This window comes from Barbatula barbatula (assembly GCF_947034865.1).
Source record: "Barbatula barbatula genome assembly, chromosome: 18".
Lineage (NCBI taxonomy): Eukaryota > Metazoa > Chordata > Actinopteri > Cypriniformes > Nemacheilidae > Barbatula > Barbatula barbatula.
In genome coordinates this window covers 11,674,686-11,694,201 of record NC_136781.1, presented here as the reverse complement: position 1 = coordinate 11,694,201, position 19,516 = coordinate 11,674,686, and the positions used below count along the sequence as shown (strand labels likewise).

Genomic DNA, 19,516 nt, shown 5'->3' with positions numbered 1-19,516 from the left:
GTTCTTGAAAAAAATGGGAACATAAAAACTAACACAGTGATATCATTGATGTATAACTCATCTCTCGTTGGTTAAACTGATGGTGTCACAACTCATTCTGTGTTAACTCTCCCTATGAGTTGATGCTGTATGCTGTAACCCATCAAATGTATCTCAGCCATATAAAGTGGTACCTTAATATAGCCACTGTGTTTCATATAGAATTTAATCATCTTCTATTTATTTGCATGTGGAGGTGCGGGGGTGTCTCATCACCGCTTGAAATCCTCCTCTGAGAGTCAGCCTGGGATTAAAATGTGTCATTTTAAAAAATAGCGACCCAAAGAAATTCTCCACAGATGGGGGCGACTACTCAGCTCATCCTTTAAGATCTCGGAATCCGGGGAAATCAGGGGGTGGAGGTACTCAAAGAAAGCCTTATCCCTTGTCAAGCCACAGCATGAGACAAATGTAATTATTTAAGCTTTTGCTGATTTAAACGCAGTTCCCGACAAATGTCCAGAAATAACCATCCGTGGGCACGAAAACAGGTCAATGCAGAGTTTATGGTTTGCTTTTAAATGTAACAACTGAGGAGTCACGTTCATAATAGCTCATGTAAGCGCGTTTGCAAAAATACGGATGTATGGTTTCAGGGGAAAGGAAAACATGTCAAAGCTTATTATGTGCTGGAATTTAGTAAGCTTGAATAGAGAGGGTGCACATCAATGGGTATTAAGAGCGCCAGTGGGATCATTTCAGAAATCAATCGCTCTCAGTGGAGGGTGTCCAAAAACAGACAGGCTTTATTGTGTCTGGAATTGGGGATTGTTGTATTGTTAAGAAAGCCTCCATACTGCAATCCTTAAGGGTCCTGTTGATAAACCATAAGCACAATGCCATAGATTTATGAGACTGGATTTGTCTTATAAGGAACTTGCAATTGCAACCAACATTAAAAGACAATAATAATGAAACCGGAACATCCACATTGAGCATGAATTCATCTTGTTCTCATTTCAGTTTATTCAGCACAGTTTCACATGTAAGAGTTCAAGGGGAGACAAGATTTGTTACATTTTATCTGTTTATGTTGTAAACAAGAAAGTGCCACTGTGGTGGCTGTGTTTTCAACTTGGTCTATGATAAAATGTGGACATTGTTTCCAGCGTCTTCTGCTTTCTGTTCATCATTAGATTAGACTTGGATACTGCTTGTTGTGATTTAAACCGCACTCCATTTGTAACATAAGAGCATTACATAAAATTATGTAATAATTTTTTATTTTGATCAGGTGTATATAATACTGTTATGGTACATGTTTTTGGGCGAATTTTCCCATTTGGTTCAAATCCATGTTATAGATGCTATGGTCACCCCATTCATTTGGTAAAATTACATTGTAATTCAAACCTAAATCTGTCATGAGAACAGTAATTTTCTTTGGAAAAGCAAATATATGTTGACCTGCATGTCGAAGTAAGTCAAACCCCAAAAAACATTATATACAGTATATCGCTGCTGTCCTTCTGAAACGTGATTTTAATTTTTTGCCATAAATCATTATTCGTCACCCTTTATGTGTGTCAGTGGGTTTTGCGAATACCTAAAAAGTAGGGATGCACCTATATGTAAATTTTGGCTAATAACGATAACCGATAATTATTTTACATTGGAAGCCGATAACCGATATATGGCCGACATACAGTATCAAAATATTTATATAAAATTCCCTAAGACTGAAACAAAAGGCAAAAAGTGGACAACTGCTTTTATTGAAAACGTTCACTGCAGAAAACAAGGAAACCATTAGTTCTATTTTTCCCCCTGAAAATCATGTTCAAAGCCTACTTTACACTAGTAACTATTCTTTAACCTTCAAACTTTTCTGGTATATTTTGTATTTAATACAGAAATTCTAGATGTTCTTCCAGAGAGATAGCCACATGCCTAACAGGTCTCAAGACAGAGAGCACTCAGACAGCAGTCTGATTCAAACAATAGGCTTTTGTTCCTATAATTTACACTATAATCAAATAATATACTGAACCTATATCAACAATGTTTTGCTAATAGCAGTAAGTGAATGATCACGAAAGAAAGACAGTACTCTATTATATTTTAACTATGATCATGCAGCTGAAGAAGTTTAATGATTTATGATTTATCAGCTATAATATATCGGCCTAAATTTTAATATCAGCCGATACAGATAACATTAAAAATGACCATTTATCGACGAATAATTTATTGTGCATACCAACAAAAAAATATTCAAAATTGCTTGTCAACTTTGACAACACAGTATTTAATTATAAAAAAAATATTATTTCCTGAAAAACAGTGAATGCGGACATCTGAGGTTTCAGAAGGACAGCAACAATATTTAGCATTCGCTGCAAATTAAAAAAGAATGATTCAATTCAATAGTGGAGCACTTCTCAATCTGTTAACTTGGCATCTTGTTCTTTATCAGAAAACATATGTATGAATAAAAACGTTTGCATTCTGAACTTGTAAACACTGTGACACTATTTGTATGCATCCTTTATAAAAGCAACAGGCACACACCTTAATATACGATACAAACATTTGTTATAAATACTCTGGAAGCAGCTGAGATGGATTTTTGGTATGTTTTTCTCACAGTGCCCGTTTTTGGGATGTCATACCGAGTCAACTTTAACTCGGTTGTTGTTTGTAATTAGAGGGGATGGCTTGCTTTTAATTCGTTCCGCAGCGTCATTCGAACTCTCCGGGAAGAACATTCGTGCCGTGCAGAGCGAGATGATAATTTGTTTGTACTCTCTTCTAAAGTTTTGGTTCAGCAGTCCATACACTATGGCATTAAGGCAGCTATTGAAATAGGCCATAAAATAACTAGATACAAAAAACCACTCTGGGATCAGCGGCACGACCCGAATGGGGTCCACGGCGACCGCCAGACCAATAAAATTGAGTGGGGCCCAGCACACAGCAAACAGAACAAACACCACAAACATGGTGACGAAATTCCTCACGTCGTGTGGTGTGAGCTTGGGCCTGAACTCGGGCTTGACACGTCTCCTCACCTGAATCACCAAGATCCAGATTCTCAGGTAGCAGTAGGTCACAATCATGATTGGAAGAATGAAATGAAAGAACACGACGGCGATAGTGTACGCCGAACTGGCCGACTGCGCAAACGTACAAGAGTAAACCCTGGGGTCGTACTGCAGGGAGCCTACGTAGAAGTTCGGCACTATCGCGACCACAGTCAGTATCCAGATTAGAAGCACGTAACATAGGGAGTTCTTGTCGCTGTATAGCTTGTCATACTTGAGACTGTGGCAGATGTAGCAGTAACGATTGATGGCGATGCCAGTGATGTTAAATATAGATCCAATCACGCTCAGTCCCATCAGAAATCCACTGATTTGGCAGTGGATGAATCCCAAATTCCATCCATTATTGAAAATGGACACCAGCACAAGTGGATAAGGGTACACGGCTACCACCAGATCAGCTACCGCCAGGCTCACTACGAAAACGTTTCCTGCAAAAATATAAAAGTACAGTTGAGAATTGTTTTTATTTAACCAAATACACTTTGCAAAACATGTATATGTACTGAAAGAATACTGCATAATGTAATATCTAAAGCAATATTACGGTAATATAATCCAAGTTTCATTTGACCGCCTTGTGTTTATCAGACCGAATTCTGCAGATGGCTTGTCAAGTTCCATAAAGCCATCTGATTAGATTTGTACAAAGATTCAGCGTGACATTTTTCAAAAACAAAGTTTCGGCCGGATATATATTCTGTGCTTGTCAGCGTGGATGCCAGAAAACTTTTCATCATGACCTTTATCACTTTTAATTGAATCATATCTTTCATAAGTCTGTCAGCTGCTTCCACTAATTAAAGGATTTGACTTGCATCTGTTATTGTCACATGGTATTTCACTCGCCATACATTTTTGGGTGTCATGTTAGGAAACACAAACTGATGAAGCCTGAGTATACACTACAAAAATAAGAAACAAAAATGCTGCGTTTGCGACAACTCAGCTTTAGTACATTTCTCAACTCGAACCCTAAAATAATGTTTGCAACACGCAATGGAGTTAGAGTTACAAACCTTATTTCTGTGTTTGAGTTGGGACATAGACTCACCTAAAGGATTATTAGGAATACTGTGTTTGACCCCCTTTCACCTTCAGAACTGCCTTAATTCTACGTGGCATTGATTCAACAAGGTACTGAAAGCATTCTTTAGAAATGTTGGGCCATATTGATAGGATAGCATCTTGCAGTTGATTTGTGGAATGCACATCCAGGGCACGAAGCTCCCGTTCCACCACATCCCAAAGATGCTCTATTGGGTTGTGATCTGGTGACTGTGGTGGCCATTTTAATACAGTGAACTCCTTGTCATGTTCAAGAATCCCCTTTGAAATGATTCGAGCTTTGTGACATGGTGCATTATCCTGCTGGAAGCAGCCATCAGAGGATGGGTACACTGTGGTCATAAAGGGATGGACATGGTCAGAAACAATGCTCAGGTAGGCCGTGGCATTTAAACGATGCCCTATTGGCACTAAGGGGCCTAAAGTGTGACAAGAAAACATCCCCCACACCATTACACCACCACCACCAGCCTGCACAGTGGTAGGAAGGCATGATGGAGCCATGTTCTCATTCTGTTTACGCCAAATTCTGACTCTACCATCTGAATGTCTCAGACCAGGCAACATTTTTCCAGTCTTCAACTGTCCAATTTTGGTGAGCCTATTTGTAGTGGAGATGAGTGGTACCCGGTGGGGTCCTCTGCTGTTTTAGCCCAGCCGCCTCAAGGTTGTGCGTGTTATGGATTCACAAATGCTTTGCTGCATACCTCGGTTGTAACGAGTGGATATTTCAGTCAAAGTTGCTCTTCTATCAGCTTGAATCAGTTGGCCCATTCTCCTCTGACCTCTAGCACCAACAAGGCATTTTGCCCACAGGACTGCCGCATACTAGATGTTTTTCCCTTTTCACACTATTCTTTGTAAACCCTAGAAATGGTTGTGTGTGAAAATCCCAGTAACTGAGCAGATTGTAAAATACTCAGACCGGCCCGTCTGGCACCAACAACCATGCCACGCTCAAAATTGCTTAAATCACCTTTCTTTCCCATTCTGACATTCAGTTTCGAGTTCAGGAGATTGTCTTGACCAGGACCACACCCCTAAATGCATTCAAGCAACTGCCATGTGATTGGTTGATTAGATAATTGCATTAATGAGAAATTGAACAGGTGTTCCTTATAACCCTTTAGGTGATGTATATAACAAATTCCGATGTGTCTCGACCGCAGTATTACAGAGATGTCACAGCACAATGAAAGTTATCTTTTAGGTCATTTTCTTATTGCATGCAGTGCTCCTTAAATAGCTTTGCTTACAAGTGGTCAAGCCCTTAACCAGGGTGCACCCCCAGGATTCCTGTTAGAGAAGCAGGTTCAGGGAGAAGAGCTCGGGTGGTAGCTCGCTTGAGCTGATAAGGTAGAAGCCGTGTTTGCTAATTCGGATCAGCGAATCCGTCTCCTCCCGAACTTTATTAATAAAACATTATTTAAAATGACAAAGGATGACTTGGAAACATGCCATAAGCATTCTCTTTTCTTTATCCTTTAATCATAACTGTTGCTTAGAGGTATGAGATCAAAAAAATCCCTTTTATAAAATAAAATAATTGCAGCAGATGGACCTTGCCAAAGGTCACATCTATAATTTTTATGTTGAGCCCAGAAGACCTATCGTTTCATATAGTCATGTGACCACAGTAATATTTAGACAATTTAGCACGATATCGATAATATTGTTACATCCCTAAAAGTAAGTGCATGTTATTAGACTTTATGTACCACATGTGTTTTTCGCTTGACTTGTTTTCTATATTTTGCCATTATACCGTGCATTGGCCTATTAATTCTTATAATAATTGAGTTTGGAACGGTTTTATGTTGTAATTTAGTTCCGTTTGGCTTATATTACCACATGCCACATGTATGATATTGATCCTACTTGGAGTTGTTGTGGTGACAATTAAACAGGTTACTAAAAATCATACAATCGACTAAGTCTCTTACCAGACACCCTGGCGAGTTTCAACAATACCATAAGTTATCCTAAAAATGGAATGTGCTATCATTGGCAGAAACATTTCTTTCATGTCATAATATAGTGTTGATTGTATACTCGTTTTTTAAAATGTTGTGATCGGTGATTTCATTTTTTTCTTAATAGAATTACTTTAGCAGCGGTCACCAGCCCAGATATAGGACACCATGACCGAAACACTGATACACAGGACACCTGCGACATTGTGAATGCCAAAGACCTTGTGAATCTTCTGAATCCTTTAAAGACAACTACCACAGTCTTGTGTGAATAGAAGACCCCCAGAGTGTATATCATTTGCCACTGAAGAACACGATTGAACAAAGCATGGCACCAAATGACGGTGATTGCCAACTGAGGCTGACATCAAGAGAGCAATCCTCAATAATATTTCAACGAGATACAGCGGGGATGCATACAACTACCTGCCAGAGAGTACAGCACTGGACCCAAGATTCCAGACTCTACCTCAGCTAGACCATGACCATGAGGATACAGAAAAGGATGGAACAGTTGCTGCAAAATCAGGTATAATTCATTTGAATGCTTCCCTCCTTTTAAGTGTGTGTGAAATGCTTTCGTCCTTGAAGATTTATCTTACCAAATTGAATTGGAGAGACCACACATTGGAGAGATGGGGCTCTTGGAGCTGAGGGCGGTAGCAGAGTAAGAAGAGAAGGCAGCACTTGAGGATCTGCTAGGGGATTCTTTCTCTAAGACAGAACAGTGCAGCAAGGAGATTAAGAAGGAAATTGAACTTTGCAGAAGAGAGATATCTATCCCACTCAGTTGCTGCCCCTGAAGTGGTGGAGAGAAAACAGCTCCAAATATCCTTTGCCGTCTCCACTTTCCATCCCTGCTACATCTGTTCCAACAGAATGTGTCTTTTTAAATGCAGGTGACATATTTATTGGCCAGAGGTCACAGTTGCTGCCGTAAATGTAGACATGCTAATATTCTTGTAAAGGAGCCTGTTAGGCTGTTCTGTGTAGTTCATAGTTCATAGCTTTTTTTCCATGCTTTCAAAGTGCAAAGAAATACTGATTTTTTTTTAGTTTTAATACAGCACTACTGGTGGTTAAAGTAAACTATGCTTACTGGTATTTGTTCAGGAATATTTGTATTAGTTATTTTTATTATACTGTTTATGATTTTTGTGCAATTACTTGCCTGGGAGTTTGTAGCAATACATTTTGCAGTGTTACTGTTTATTTCTGCATAATATAATTTATTAAAATATAAGTTTAATTTACAGTCTCGTATCGTCGCGTTCTCGTGAACCAAGTGTCCCGTCTCGTGGGATAAGTGTCTCGTCACACCCCTTCTATCGAAGCATCTCTAAAAGATTTCCTGTGGCTCAGTGGTTATCGTATGGCGATAGCAATCCCAAGGTCATGTGTTCGATCCCAGGGGATTACACATAGCCAGAAATGCAATGTAGCAATGCAAGTCGCTTTAGATAAAAGCGTAAATGGACACTGACAGTGAAATGCCCACACAGGTGGTATGTCATCTGAGAACATATAACATGTTGTATGACCTGAAAACTATTGACATGGCATTTATTCTTCCATCTGTCTACACGGATTACTGCTAAATCTGCTTGATTTTGGCCTCGCCGCTCCAAAGCCTGTTGATACGAACATATAAAGTGTCTAGAAATGTTATATACACCCACTAGCCTCTCAGTTTGCCTCTCTCAAAGAGGAAAGATTAAAATATTCAGAACATGAATCACATGGACTCGGACTTCTAGCACAGATTTGGAACACTGCACTCAGCGATTGCTGTTTTTTTCTAGTTACACACAGTGCAAATGTCGAAATCCTGAAGCATTGCCAAATTAATAGATTCATGATTTTAAGAGGAGTTAAGAGGAATCAACAGAGCAGAAAATCTTTCCAGAAGAGTGAATCTGAAGGATTCTTGTGACATCTCAGAAGCTTCTCTAATTGAAGCGGTTGTGTCCTTCAAGTCTGAACGGAGACTAGCAGACGGGCTAAAATATGAACAGAGGAAGAATCCCAGCAGGAGCCCTGTAGCAAGGCTCTTTATTCCTTATACGAGTCAGCTTCAACTATACACAGCAATGTTTTGAACTGAAACTCAGTATTTAAGTATTTGAAATTGTCAAGGGAAGATGAAACTGCTTAGTTTCAGTGTTCAAAAACAGAGAGAAATCATCAAATCACATTTTCTCTTCATAAGCCAGAAGGTTTAAGAAAACTGTCAACAGGATCTCATGCAAGATTATAGGTATAGAAATTGGACGTGTATGCGCATTGTGCTTTTTTGGTAGACGTGCTACAATGTTAAAGGCACAGTACACCCAACACATTTAAATTCTGTCATCATTTACCCAACCTGAAGTTGTTAAATAGCTTTACAAATGTCTTTGTTCTGTCGAACACAAAACAAGATACTTTGAAGTTAGTTTTTCTTTCTGCTATGGAAGTCAATAGTGCCCCAGAACTGTTTCAAATATCTTTCTTTGTGATCAGCACAACAAGAAAATGTATATACCTGTAGGTTTCTGGGTGAGTAAATCATGACATAATTACTATTCCTTTACAATTTATGAACGCGTTTCATTTTATTTGTTGTGATTTCATGACAAATAAATTGTCCAATATAAAGACCGCAAATGTTTTTAATAGTCTCTTCATTTTCAGAAAAATCTTATTTAATAAGTCTCTCCCTGGAAAAAGATGTTCCATTATTTGGTGATTATTGAGAGACTTGATATTGGATTGATCACCTGCAGCAGTTTCTCTCAGTTTCCATTTCTACTTCTACCTACTCACCCTAATAAAAGTAAAACACTTCTTTACTGTAATGTTGCACTCTGGTGTCAGAATTCTATTTGTTTCTCTGAATGCTTGGCCGTTCAGTAACTTATGTGACCTTCAATCGTACCGTGTAAAGGCCACTAAAATCATGTCATTTCTTTACAAACAGTCGGTTTGTGCCTCTTGTGGCATATGTTCTGCAGGGTTAACGTTGTGGTGAGGTTTTCACCTCACTTCACAGGATCCTTTGAGAGATTGTGAAGAGAATAGACTGTGACAGCCACTGCGTTAGCTGTCGGCACACCACATTAGATTACACGACTTATCCTCGTAGGTGTGGATATAACTGTGGATATATAGAGCTTAAATCCTTTGTCACGCTTGCTTGTTGGAGCAGGGGACCAGGCATCAATGATGCGTTGTACATCGATAATGCTTATATTTGGCAGATCTTGAAGACATCTGGTCAACTCTTGACATTTTGTGCTGTGTGAGAGCAAACCGGAAACTGACATCCCGACTTCTGTCCACAGCGGAAGTTCGTCGCTACGCTTGTGCACATAGTCTATTTCTCACTCTGGTTATTCTTATATGTGCATGGCTGCTTTAACAGTTTGTTTTTGCCTTGTAATATTATTGTTTTGTAAGGCCAATTCAACCATTTACTCGAAATAAATCATCTTGATTTGTCATCACGTTGAATAGAATATAAGTCAACAATCATCCAAGCTCTGTAGCATTCTACAGGCAATAGGACACCACATTACATGAGCCGTGACCGAGACTACAAAAAAAGGAAGAAAATAAGCAGCACTGGAATCCTGGTTAAACTGAACGAGCCTGACTCACACCGTATATCTGACTGATGTCTGTGAATGAGCCCTTAGCTTGGCAACACAACTTCACTGTCAGGATTGTGCTGGATATGACTCCATGTGGAGTGCTCAAAGATGATATTACCTTTAACTTTTTTCTCATAACTGTATCCGTTAACCTCAAAACTGAGAAATGCCAATTCTGAAAAATAAAGGCACAGCAGAGATTATTGTAACACTGGCAATTTAATCATTTATAAAGGGATAGATTATCATAAATTCTGTCATAATTTATTCACTGTCATGTCGTTTAAAACCTGTACATGAACCCTTATTCTGTGGAACACAAGAGAAGAGAAACGTCTCAATGGTTTTGTGTTCATACAGTAAAATGTAAGTCAATGGGGGACAATGTTGTTTGGTTACCAGCTTTCATCAAAAATAAATATTTTTCTGTGCAGGTTTAGAATGACATGAGGGTGAGAAAATGCTGAAAAAGTTTTACCTTTTTAAAATACCTTTAATAAAGCACATTTGATCAATTGTTAAAAGAAATCATTGTAAAGATTCTAGCAACACTGCATTGGTCCCAGTGGACATAGGGATTGACCACACGTGTATCAGTAAATTTGAAGTCAAAGTTTGACGTTGCAAACTTGTAGATGTTTTTCTCTCCCGCGGACACAACACAAAAAGTTACACCTTTTTGAATCCTTCGGTGCAAGTCACATTTTTTGCTATAATTGCTGTAGTAAATATGCAAAACATATTCACAGCTGCACCAAAAGAAGTGTGTTCACAGATGAGTTTTGCACATCCGCAAATCAGTGTGTGAATTCATGCAATGAAAGTTGAATGCTTAAAATGTTTTCTCACAGATTAAAGGTTTTCTCATTGGATATATTTTCTAGCACAAACACAAGAACATAACTACAACTTCTTGAATCTGCTGCGATTCTCTGACACTAGTCTGTGTGATATATGGAGCAAACGTGATTTGTTCTTTTGCAGAGGCAAAATGAACTAGTTGTGGTGCCCTAACGCGCAAGTGAAAAAGTAAAGAGAGAATCATCCCGAGCTGCTTTTATAAATTGTGAACTCTTGCGTTATTTACATGCATTTGACTGTACCCTTACATTATCAACAGCCAAATAGCGCTGAATCAATAGAGCATATGTAATTGTCAAATACAAAGAAAATGTATTAAAACTTACAATAACCAAAGTTTATAGATTTGAACAAGATATCTATGAATGTGCAAATTGGGCATTGCTCAGTGTAGTGCAAAAGCTGCCCAGAGTTATTGCAAATACGTCCGCCTAGTGGGGAGACTTTGCTAAAAGGAACTTCGGTATTGCATTTTTTTCATTTTATTCATTGCAAATAAACACTGATATCGTTTCGTCTCCCCTGCAGAGATTCTTCAGATTGCTGTGGAGTTTAAAGAAATATTATGCCTAAATCAATATTTTACGGTATCAGGATCATGGGGGTCTGTGGTCACTGTGGCTTATTAACTTAAGACAACTACACTGTATTTTCATGTATGGCAAATTAAAAAAAGAAATGATCTGATACATGGAATTCAACACATTGTTTTTACATAAGCCCTAAATTAACAAACCGCTCCGAAGAGTGTGTTTCGTTAATACATCTTAGTGCCGTGTCAGGCACCGTAGTGCTTCGAAAGGGAGGGGTGGAGTGAGCCGTTGGTTGCAATTCGCAATCTCACCGCTAGATGCTTCTAAATTTCATACACCTGACCTTTAATATGGGAAGTAATAAGTCTACACTGTCATTGATATTTTGATTTACTCTAATGCAGCACAGTATGTACTGAGGGCCGAATAATTACTTTATACAGTAACAATATAAATGCCAAATTGCATGTCTAGCTTGATGTACACAAGAATTTGACCAAAAATGATAAAGGGGCGGTTTCCCGAACAGGGATTTATCCTAAATTAGGATATTTAAGGCGTTTTTAAAAACATACTTTACAAACAAACATTACTTATGTGCGTCTTGAGACAAAACAATCGCACTGATATATTTTAAGACGGCACTCACATTTTAACAAGTCTGGGCCTAGACTCAAGCCCTATCCTGGAAACTGCCCCATAGTCAAGTCAACTTTATTTATATAGCGCTTTTTAAAATGTTTATTGTTACAAAGCAGCACACACACAAACACACCCACACACACACACACACACACAGCGTCTCAACTCAGAGAAGCACACATTTAAGATCAAAGAGAGAAACACTAGTCAAATATTATACGGAGTCGGACTATAAATGACTATATGTAATGATAAATAAATTAAGCAGAATGTTACATTTAAGTTATATTAATAAATATGAAAACAACTGAATTCTAAAGCTGACCTCAGCAACCCCCCCAGTCAGGCAAACAGTCATGTTACACCACTTGGTTTTAGAAAAAACATTACCAAAGTGCAGTGAGATACCAGATGGTTACTGTATGGTACTGTACTGTACGATTATCGTATTTACATACCACAGTGTTTACATTGTCTAGCATTCTCTAAATAAAATCCAGATCATAATCATTAGCAGAAAAAAGTTAGAAAACCCTTTCAGCATTTTGCTCTCCCTTGCTCGACATAGCTAGTATGGGCCACAGTTGGCAGACTGTAAAAATTCACAATGTGTCCTATGGATGAACTTATAGTGACATCATACAAAGTGAGTTGGTCTGTAACTGAGCGCAATTTCGCATTTATTAGGCCAGTGAATCAAAACCCAAGGGCAAACCGAGGGCCAAGTCATGCAGAAGTGAGGACATGAACTCATAAAGAAACAATAAAGCTTCATTTCCAAAAGCTAAATATTAGTAAGCTTCCTGTGGGGCAATGCAGTATGACAAGACCTGAAGTTGAAATTTGGCAATATGTCCCTTTGCAAACATAGCCTTTACGATTTTGGAAGTTTAGAACCCATGTAATTGGAAGTTTAGAAGTTCTATTCTATTATTGGAAGTTTATTTCGTTTTCATAAGAAAACGTACAATTTGGTTGTAAAGTGGTGAGGTAAGGAATAACTTTTTCGGGTCCAAGCATCTATGCATTTCAAGCGGGACTACAGCTTAAACAGCTGTTTATGACCACTGCTACTCATATTGCATATTAACAGTCACCAAGCTCAGGGAATCTCCGACATTAATATTTGAATAAATTTTGAAAAATAAAACTCGACCCATTTAATGTTATTCATCTATTTGTATACATGTCACACTTTCAGTTGTCAGGGAAGTTTGGTCTGTACACACGCTTCAGATCTGAAGTAACATTAGAGATCCACCTGCTGCTCTTTTACTGCATATCCCCGCTACCATCGCCCTAGAGCTTTAAAATCGTTTTGTTTAAGTTCAGTGGTTGTTGCTCTTGTGCAATAGATGAGCAACGGTTTATTTGTATTTGGATTAATATACAAATATATATATAGAGGCTATTTTGCGGGAATCCTGCCAATCATTTTATTCTCCCGCAGCCCGCAAACACTTGTCTTACTACCCATCAAGTCTTGTTACAAAACATTCCCTAATTCTTATTTTATGTATTATGTCATGATCCTGCCTCTCCTTGTCTTGGTTTTCGAGTCTTGTGGCAGGATCATGTCAGTCCCATGTGTTTTGTGTGGAGAAAGAGCATTGTTTTGGTTTGAGAAGCCATGCTCTCTCTCCGGTGTCACGTCCTTTAGTCCCGCCCCCTTGTTTCCCCGGTTAGCGGTCCATTAGTGTTAGTCTTGTCTCCAGCCCTGATCCATCTTTCCCTTAGTGTTTCAGTCCCCTCACCTGCCTCGTGCAATCCTCCTGTTAGCTTTCCCTTAGTGTTTCCATGTCACCTGCCGCCACTCTCCCTGTGTCATCAGTCCTTGTTAGTGTTTCCCCTTATCAAGCCCCAGTTTCCCTCTGTCTCTTGTCGGTTCATTTTGCATTTTGCACACTTTGCACATTTACCCTTCGTCTGTCTGGATTACCCGTGTTCCTGTTCCCTGGACTCAAGTTTGTGGACTTAGTTTGTTTTTCTTAAGACTTTGTTTGTTTTGTTACCCTTGTGGGAAGTTTTCAGTCTTGTTTGTGTTCATGTTTTCCCCATCGAGGGTCTTTGTTTAGGATTAAAGTCTTGTTGTTCGACACATGTCTGCCTGCGCTTGGGTTCTGTCCACAACCATAACATATTAATGACGTCATCGACTAGTCGACGTGATATATATAAATGTGAATAAAGCAAAACTAAAGACCCACCCATCACTGGCACGAAAGCAAATCATAACAAAATGTGCACAATAATGAATATACTAAGTCATCCAAGTTAGCTGCATAGTAAAATAATTAAATTATCTCACAGGAATTCTTTTTACAAATTCATATGAATCTGCCACCGATTCGCTAATGCATAAAATTGTTTGTTTTATTTTATTCATTTGTGATTCGAATAAAAATGCTCTTATTTTGGATAAAAATGAACTCTGCCTCATAATGTTAACATCTCTGTATAAGACCTGCTTTGGCAGAGTTTAGTATCTGAAACCTTAAAGTCCCCATGACATTTTAACTGTCAATCCAAATTGATTTACACAGTGTTGCAGTATTCATTATAAATGATTTATCCGTGCACTTATTTTTGAAAAATTTATTTGCACTTGTAATCTATAATTAAAAACGTTAACATCTCCCTCCCCTCGAAACAACATCTCTTCACTTCTGGTCCAGGGAATGGTGCAAGTGCGGAGCTGCGATGACTGACAAACTGCAAACTGGATTAAATATGACTTGGCAACACCCAACTTTTAACGATCCACTCGATGAACCAATTTAAGTCCCACCCTTCATTTTTTTCTAATTTCAGGTGTCGTTTCACTCGGATATACGTCACTTTACGGCAGAAAAAATAATTGCTACTTCCATTTCATGCCGATTTTAAATGTAATTTTGACAGTGTGGGTTAGGTAGTATATTTCTTTTGTACGTCAACTGGCATTCATTTTTTTGTACTGAATAACGCTTAAATAACACACCTTTAACTTTTTGAATAAATATGATGCCTTCACGGCATTTTTTGCAGATATCAACAGTATCACAGAAATCATTACAGTAAGACACTGATAGTCAGCACTTCAGTATCACTATTGCAGGTATTAGTCAATATCCATCTATCCCAATGAATGCACTTTTATCGATACTTATCTAAAAGAGATTTGGAGTTAAGTATCACAGGAAACATTCTGTCCTCATTCCACCCTTTTGAGAGAGCCCTTCTTTCACACAGTCTCTGTGAATAATTGGTAGAGGAGAGTTTCTCTTGAACAGTGAATTCTATCTAATAAGACTGCCTTGGGCTCATGAGCCACGTCAGTGCATGTACAGAACAGTAGTTAGAGACGAGAGCTGGACAAAGCAGCAGGGCTCTGTTACACTGTCCCGAGATCTCTTCCCAATGAAGGAGACATTAAACTTTCAACACAGACACAGGGCCTATTGATACAGGATGGCTTGTGCTAAAAACACAAACTGTACAAAATATCAAGGGTAGCTGTCAGGTGTGGCAAGATGATCGAAGTATACTGGCTGTGTTGAAATGAGGCTTACCAAACAGCAGGGTATGGTTGGCCTGAATAATCCAAACAGACAGTGGTGCCATAGCAAATAGAGTCTTTCAGCTTGAGGAGTTTAAATAAAACAGATAGAGCACAACGGGGGGATGGAACCACTTTGTTTCATTACAGAAGCACAATAAAGAGTGAATGCGTGTGTGCGTGTGTGTGTGTGTGCTTGTGTGGTCGTGCATATGCTTGCTTGTGAATTACTGTAACTTTGAATATGTAGCAGAATGATGGCAATTGAATATTTCCATGGGTCAGTGCCTATGGATCGGTGCTCTTCACAATGGGCCGTGGGAGGTACCTTCACTGGTGGGAAACATAATGAAGCAAACATCGCAGGAGGCTAATGGAACAATTACTGAGTCAATGTGACACACTAATCAGAGAACAGTACTCGATGGAAAGAAGAACACTTAAGTACTGCTTCACATACAGACGTGCTCAAATTTGTTGGTTCCCTTACAGCTATTGAATCATGTACATGAATCATGTAATCTATTGAATCATGTATACTTGCATGCTTTTGGTATTTCATAGAATAAAGTAAAGAAGCCGTGGCAAGAGATGAATTATTGCTTATTCTACAAAGATATAGCCTGGACACAATTGTTGGTACCCCTTAGAAAATATAATACATAATGTATCCAATCTTGTATTCAGTCATTCAGCCTATTTAAACGGAGAAAAGTATCGTCACTGTGCTGTTTGGTATCATTGTGTGCCCCACACTGAACATGGACGAGAGACAGCAAAGCATAGAGTTGTCTGAGAAGCTCAGAAAGAAAATAATAGACAAGCATGCAAAGGAAAAGGCTACAACTCCAAGCTTGATGTTCAACAGTTGCAAGTTTAAAGGTCCATGGAATTGTAGCCAACGTACCTGGGCGCGGTCGGAAGAGGAAGATTGACCTCAGATTGATAAAAAATAGTGAATATACTAAGTCATACAAGTTAGCTGCATAGTAAAATAGTTAAGAGTTCCTGTGAGTTTTTTTTTTTTACAAATTCATATGAATCATCCACCGATTCGCTAATGCATTAAAAAGTTTGTTTTATTTGATTCATTTGTGATTCGAATAAACTCTGCCTCATAATGTTTGATCAAAAGGATAGTGCGAATGGTAGAAAAAGAACCAAGGATAACGGCCAAACAGATACAAACTGAACTCCAAGGTGAAGGTAGGTCAGTTTCTGACCGCACCATCCTTCGCTTTTTGAGCAAAGGAGGGCTCCATCGAAGACCAAGGAGAACTCCACTTTTGAAAGAAAAACATTAAAAAGTCAGACTGGAATTTGCTAAAATTCATATTGACAAGCCACAATCCTTCCGGGAGAATGTCCTTTGGACAGATGAGTCAAATCTGGAGCTTTTTGGCAAGTCACATCAGCTCCATGTTCACAGACGAAAAATTATACAGTGAAACATGGAGGAGGCTTTGCTGCATCTGGCACAGGGTTCATTGAATATGTGCAGACCACAATGAAATCTCAAAATTGTATCAAGGCACTCTGGAGCGAAACGTACTGCCCAATGTCAAAAAGCTCTGTCTCTGTCACAGGTCATGGGTCTTCCAACCGGATAATGACTCAAAACACACAGCAAAAATCACCCAAGAATGCAAAAGAACAAAACATTGGACTATTCTGAAGTGGCCTTCTGAAGAGTCCTGATCTGAATCCTTTCGAACATCTATGGAAAGAGCTGAAACTGGCACTACGGAGAAGGCACCCATCAAACCTGAGACAGCTGGAGCAGTTTGCTGTGGAAGAGGGGGCCAAACTACCTGTTAACAGGTGCAGAAGTCTCATTGAGAGCTGCAGAAAACGGTTGTGCAACAAAATATAAGGTTAGGGGTCCCATCATTTTTTTTTCCATGACATTTTCATTTGGTTTTATTTACAATATAATGTTCATTAAAAAAGCAAAGTCTGATTTCTATTAAATATGGTATAAACAATGGTGACTTTTGGTTTACAATTACTTTTGTCAGTTTCAAGTTATTTCACAGAAATTGTGCATTCTTAGTTTTTTGTGGCGGGGTACAACAAATTTGAGCATGTCTGTAAGCCAGGACCCTTTTTGAATCTCAGAAGCAGTACTTGAACATCAACTTTCTTTTTTTATAAATCCATGGAGGAATATCAAGATTTTTACAACTTCCACATTTAAGCTGTTTTAATCAATTTAAATGTGTTTATTTTTCAGTGCAATGTGACACAATGTTGTGTTAATTTACAGTATTGCGTTATTTTTGGCAGATACTTACAGAAATGTGCCAACAACTACAGGTAGTTACAGTAAATCAATCCTCACTACCTTTATAAAACAGAATGGTAGATGTGAAAATACATTGCAACATATTACCTCCAAGTTCTTAAAGTCATGACAAATGTGACCCAGGCTAAAGTATCAACATCGAAATATGGGATAACAAAATCTGAGATCGTAACAAATGAGCTGGGTTATTCACAGACTGGGTTAGAAAATAAGCATATTGAAGATTAAAATGTATATTTATGTGATTGTATGCATTTGGCCGACGCTTTTATCCAAAAGGGATGCCATTTGTCTGCCAAACATTATACAGCTTTTACCACTTTCACAAGCTTAAAAACCGTACATGCAGTTTAATGTACATAATGTAGCCTACACACTGAAAATAATGAGGACGTGTGTGAGAGAGAGAGAGAGCGAGAGAGAGAGAAAGAAAGAAAGAAAGAAAGAAAGAGCAGATTATAAAATAACAGTGCAAAATAAAACTGTGTGAATTAATTCATCAAGTATGCAGTAAATGTTTGTAGGTCTTTATGAATTATGAGGGCAGATTTTGTATTTACAATACCCAGTGTAGTATACCCCTTTATTTATAATCATTATCAGTTACACCCGGTGTTTTGGTATGTAAGTTATGTGCTCACATTAGAGTCGCAAGCTTAAAGAACAACACACTGTAAAGTCTTTGTCTCTTGGCAAAGGAAAGTAACATATGGAAAATGACTGGCCGGTTCAGTTTTGCTTGATGTTGGGCCAATTACCTGAAGTTTCTAAAAATAGTGAAGAGTGCATAGTGTAAATACTGTGCCTTGTAAGCACAACAAAACATCCATGAAACATAAGATGCTTAGTAAAAAAACAAGTTGGAGCTGTGTTGTTAAATTTATGCCTGATACATTTATGAACTGGTAAAAATGTACATTAGTGTTCATGTAACATAATATACATAAACACGCGAGGAACAGCTTCTTAATACTCATTGCTGCTATAAGTGACATCGAGACTGTACATTTCGGTACAATATATTTATAATGCTTTAGTCAGATTATGAAATAAATCAGATTATAAAATAATGATATATCGTAGGCAAGTCTTGCTTTAAGTTGGGCACTGAATCAAAAATTCACCTGATGTTTCAACTCGATCTAACTGAGACAGTCCTCACAGGTGGTCTTTGATTCAGTCATCCCCTTTTCACCTTTTCTTTAACAACACATCTGTTTAATTGTGATATACAGCCTACCTCGTATGCTGTGAGGTTGTGGAGAATAGCATTCACGCAGAATGATAAGTGCGCTCAAAGGAACACCAAATCAGTTCGACTGTCGATGTTGACAACTTGCGCTTCATTTCTTTTTACTCTGTAAATCGGTGGAAATCTGATCGAGAATAAATGTTTGCTAATTGAAAAACTCTTACCTGCGTTTCTTAGTTTCTTGTTCCTGCAGACGGAGAAGATGACCAAGAGGTTCCCCAATATATCAACCACAATAGTGAAGATCAAAAAGCTCCCCAAAGTTGTGGCTACCCACGGAGGGCGATTCAGAGTGATCTCGTAGGGGGTCAGTGAAGAACTGTTCATCAATCGGCTCCCATTTATTTTCATTTTATCCACACTTCAACAATCCTCGCCATAAATCAAAGCGTTTCTTTCCGTTTGTGGTGAGTTGTTGCGTTTGCGTAAACGTGCGTAAAATAAAGATCTATTATCATGGCATGCTCCTCGATGCCGCGGACGCGTTCATGATGGGAGCGCGGACATGTGTCCACACTTATATAGCGTTCTGTCTACATCAGTTTGTTGGTATGTGGCATCCGACAGCAAGTTAAGTTGTTCTCGGTTGCCCGTGGTTATGGTACTGTGAATTGTTGAAACGCTGCCCC

At 38.6% G+C, this 19,516-nt stretch overlaps 1 protein-coding gene across 1 annotated transcript; it reads right to left on the bottom strand.

The window, feature by feature from the left end:
* Positions 1-972: 972 nt before the first annotated feature.
* mtnr1ab (melatonin receptor 1A b) lies at positions 973-19,516 on the bottom strand. Its single transcript, XM_079479129.1, has 2 exons — positions 19,052-19,516; positions 973-3,514 (listed from the first exon to the last, which is right to left on the bottom strand). The coding sequence occupies exons 1-2, from the start codon at positions 19,236-19,238 to the stop codon at positions 2,646-2,648; spliced, it is 1,056 nt and encodes a 351-aa protein (XP_079335255.1). The 5' UTR covers positions 19,239-19,516; the 3' UTR covers positions 973-2,645.

What these genes read in the sequence shown, in the direction of transcription:
- mtnr1ab (XM_079479129.1), bottom strand. Translation starts at nt 19,238, where the DNA reads ATGAAAATAAATGGGAGCCGATTGATGAACAGTTCTTCACTGACCCCC. An exon ending in CAAGAAACTAAGAAACGCAG is followed by an intron (nt 3,515 to 19,051) that starts GTAAGAGTTTTT and finishes ATATTTTTGCAG; the next exon opens with GAAACGTTTTCGTAGTGAGC.